Source organism: Heterocephalus glaber, unplaced genomic scaffold (genome assembly GCF_053883595.1).
Source record: "Heterocephalus glaber isolate CG9 unplaced genomic scaffold, H.glaber_assembly_v1.0 deba00001442, whole genome shotgun sequence".
Lineage (NCBI taxonomy): Eukaryota > Metazoa > Chordata > Mammalia > Rodentia > Bathyergidae > Heterocephalus > Heterocephalus glaber.
In genome coordinates, this window is record NW_028258296.1 from 57,449,284 (window position 1) to 57,452,353 (window position 3,070).

The 3,070-nt window shown below is 44.5% G+C and overlaps 1 protein-coding gene across 14 annotated transcripts in view; it reads left to right on the top strand.

Moving 5' to 3' along the window:
* Window positions 1–3,070, top strand: part of Gabpb2 (GA binding protein transcription factor subunit beta 2) — a 48,607-nt gene that overhangs the window by 9,998 nt on the left and 35,539 nt on the right. For all 14 annotated transcript variants that reach the window (XR_015451846.1, XR_015451848.1, XR_015451849.1 and 11 more), the window contains exon 2: window positions 1,245–1,384. Coding sequence is in view for 8 of the 14 variants with exons in the window: in XM_021265903.2 (XP_021121562.2) it covers window positions 1,271–1,384 (114 nt within the window). In the remaining 6 variants the exon portion in view is untranslated. The remainder of the gene's footprint in view (window positions 1–1,244; window positions 1,385–3,070) is intronic.

Consider the following 3,070-nt stretch of genomic DNA (forward strand, 5'->3'; position numbering starts at 1 on the left):
TACAGTTGGGAACTATATACTTCTGGCATGTATTTGGAAATCAAATCTCATTTTGGAGGGAGGAATCCCAGAAAATTGACTATGTTCTAGAGATTTACCACCACGATTACCTTTTCCTTAATAAAGTTTAAGAAAGTGGAGTTTGGGGTTCCTACAAAAAAAAAATTTTTTTTTTAGCCATTCCAATAGGTGTATGGTATGTGATGTGTGCTGTGTCGAGAACTTCTATGAGAGGAGAAAAACTTTTCGGTATTGTTAATAGCTAACTGCTTTCTGTGTTAGTGCTTACAAGGGCTTGCAGGGCTGGATCAAAGTTCCTCAGAAGACTCCACGTGCTCTGACTCAGATGAAATGCAGGACAGAAATTTACAAGATTGCCCACAGAGTCAAGTGTAGAAGAGCGCCAAAGATGTGCCCGCTGGAGATTGGAAGGACCCAGCCGAGGCCTGGAGCCCAAGGCAGTGTCCTGTCTCGAAGTGCTCAGCAGGAGGTGGGAGGGCTCAGTACTGGGAGGGCAGGCCGAAAGGCCACTGCTGGAAGCTGAAGAATCAGCCTGGAAAGCTAGGAGATGATGCCCAAGGCGAAGGCAAGGCTGGAGTTCCTTGGAAGATAGCAGCAGTCCTCCTCAGCAACGGTGAGGACCTGGAGCTCCACGGAGAACAGCCGAAGCTCTTCCAAGGCAAATCAGCTGAAGTCCTTCCCTGGAATTCTCCTGAAAGTGGGTCTCATGCCCAGAACCGCACTGACCCAATTCAGCTGGGCGTCCCGCTCAAGTTGGCAATCATTTGACCTCACACTTTCACTAGAGGTTTAACAATCTTATATGAAGACTTCTGCCTTTCTTTCCTTTCTTCCTCTCTTCCTTTTTTTCCTATTTATTTATGTAGGTTTTTTGAGCCAGGATCTTGCTCTGTAGTTCAGGTGGGCCTTGGACTCACTGTGTAGTGCTGGCTCCTGAGTGCTGGGATCACAGGTGTTCGCCACCATGCCGGGCCTCAGCTGTCATTTCAAGTGGATGAGATGCTATTTTATTGATTCTCTACACTAGAAAGGCTGTAATGTAGTTTTCATTTTTCCAAAATATTTTCTGGAGATTGAAAGGGAGGGAGAGAGCTATCATTTAAGACCTAAAACTTTGCCAAGTACCTGACTGTCAGATGAGGTAGAAAGGGGGGTTCTGCTTGTCTGCGTGTACAAGGGGCCTTCCATGAACACCCCGGGCAGCTCTTGTGTTTGCATTACAGCTACCTGAAACCCTCTGTTCCTATGCATGAAGATGTCTCTGGTGGACTTGGGGAAAAGGCTGCTAGAAGCAGCAAGAAAAGGCCAAGATGATGAAGTGAGGACATTGATGGCAAACGGTGCCCCATTCACCACAGACTGGGTAAGTTTAGCAGAAAAGCCTCGTTACTTTTCAAGTGTGCCTTCACCAACCTTTTTCTTTCTTTTCTTTCTCTTTTTTTCCCCCGAGTACTGGCGATTGAACCCAGGCCTTTTTCGTGCTAGCCTAGTGCTGCGTCACTAAACTACATCCCTATCTCTTTTTTTTTATTTAAAAAATTTATTTTGGTACCAGGCATCGAACTTGGGACCTTACGCTTTCGAGGCAGGCAGCGGAACCACTGAGCTAAATCCCTGGCCCTCTCTTTTTAGTTTTTGAGACAAGGTCTTGATAAATTCTTCAGCGTGGACTTGAACTTGTGATCCTCATGCCCTAGCCTCCCAAGTAGCTGGGACTACAAATGTGTGCCACTGCACTTGGCTCCAACCCTTTTCTTTTTTCTTTTCTTGAGGGGTAGGTATGTACTGGGTATTGAACCCAGGGCCTACCAGTGAGCTACATCCCCAGCCCATTTTTTATTTTATTTTGAGACAAGATCTGGCTAACCTACTAAATTGTCTAGGCTGGACTTGAACTTTTTTTTTTTTTTTTTTTTGGAGACAGGGTCTCACTATGTATTTCAGGCTGGCCTCGAACTCCTGGCAATCCTCCTGCCTCAGCCTCCTAAGTGCTGGGCTTACAGGCGTATACCACCATGCCCGGCCTGGACTTGAACTTTGTTTTGTTTTGTTTTGTTTTATTTTTTGGTACCGGGGATTGAACTCAGAGACCTTGTGCTTGTGAGGCAGGCAGCGGAACCACTGAGCTAAATCCCCAGCCCTGGACTTGAACTTTTGATCCTCCTGTCTTAGCCCCCCAAAATGCTGGTGTTACAGGTGTGCACCACCGCACCCAGCTTCCAACCTTTTGTTTTGTTTTGTTTGTTTGAGACAGGGTCTCACTATGTAGTTCAGGCTGGCCTTGAACTCATTGTGTTGCCCAGGCTGGCCTCAAATTTGCAGCAATCTTCTTGCCTCAGCCTCCTGTGTGCTGAGATTACAAGTGTGTGCTACCATGCCCAGCTGTCCAGCCTTTTAAAGGGTAAACAGACATTACTGATGGTTCTCCATATTCTTTCTATCTCCTTCCCTCTACAAGTTTATCTCACCTGAATGTGTAGTTTTCTAAATTGAGAATCTCCTGTGCACATACAGGTGGTACTTTTTAAATTTTCTGTAATGTTTTTTAGAATATTTCCTAAAGGTTTAATTCTCTCTGGAGTGTGCTTAGGTTTTAGGCTCTAATTATCCAGAAATTAAACAAAATCAGAATAATAAGTGCATTTCTAAGGTAATGAACTCATTGTTTCTTTCTTTTTTTTTTTTTTTTGTACCAGGGATGGAACTCGGGTCCTTGCACTTGTGCAGCAGGCGATGAAACCACTGAGTTAAATTCCCAGCCCAGAACTCATTGTTTCTTTTTCTCTAATGTGTCTGGCTCATAAAGAAGAGTCTAGCTTTTTGTTTCATTTACTACTCTAGGAAAACATGAAAGAGCGAGGGATCATATAGTGAACTTGTACCATCAACTTGGAGGCCAGAGAGTTTCAGAAGATCCAGGTGCAAGTGATAATGTGGGCTTTTTTTTAGCATTCACAGATTTTGTGAGCATTGACTAATTTTAACCATTTCAGTGAACAAGTCTCCTACCTCTATTGTGGAGTAATTCATATATGCAGAGGCCAACAGG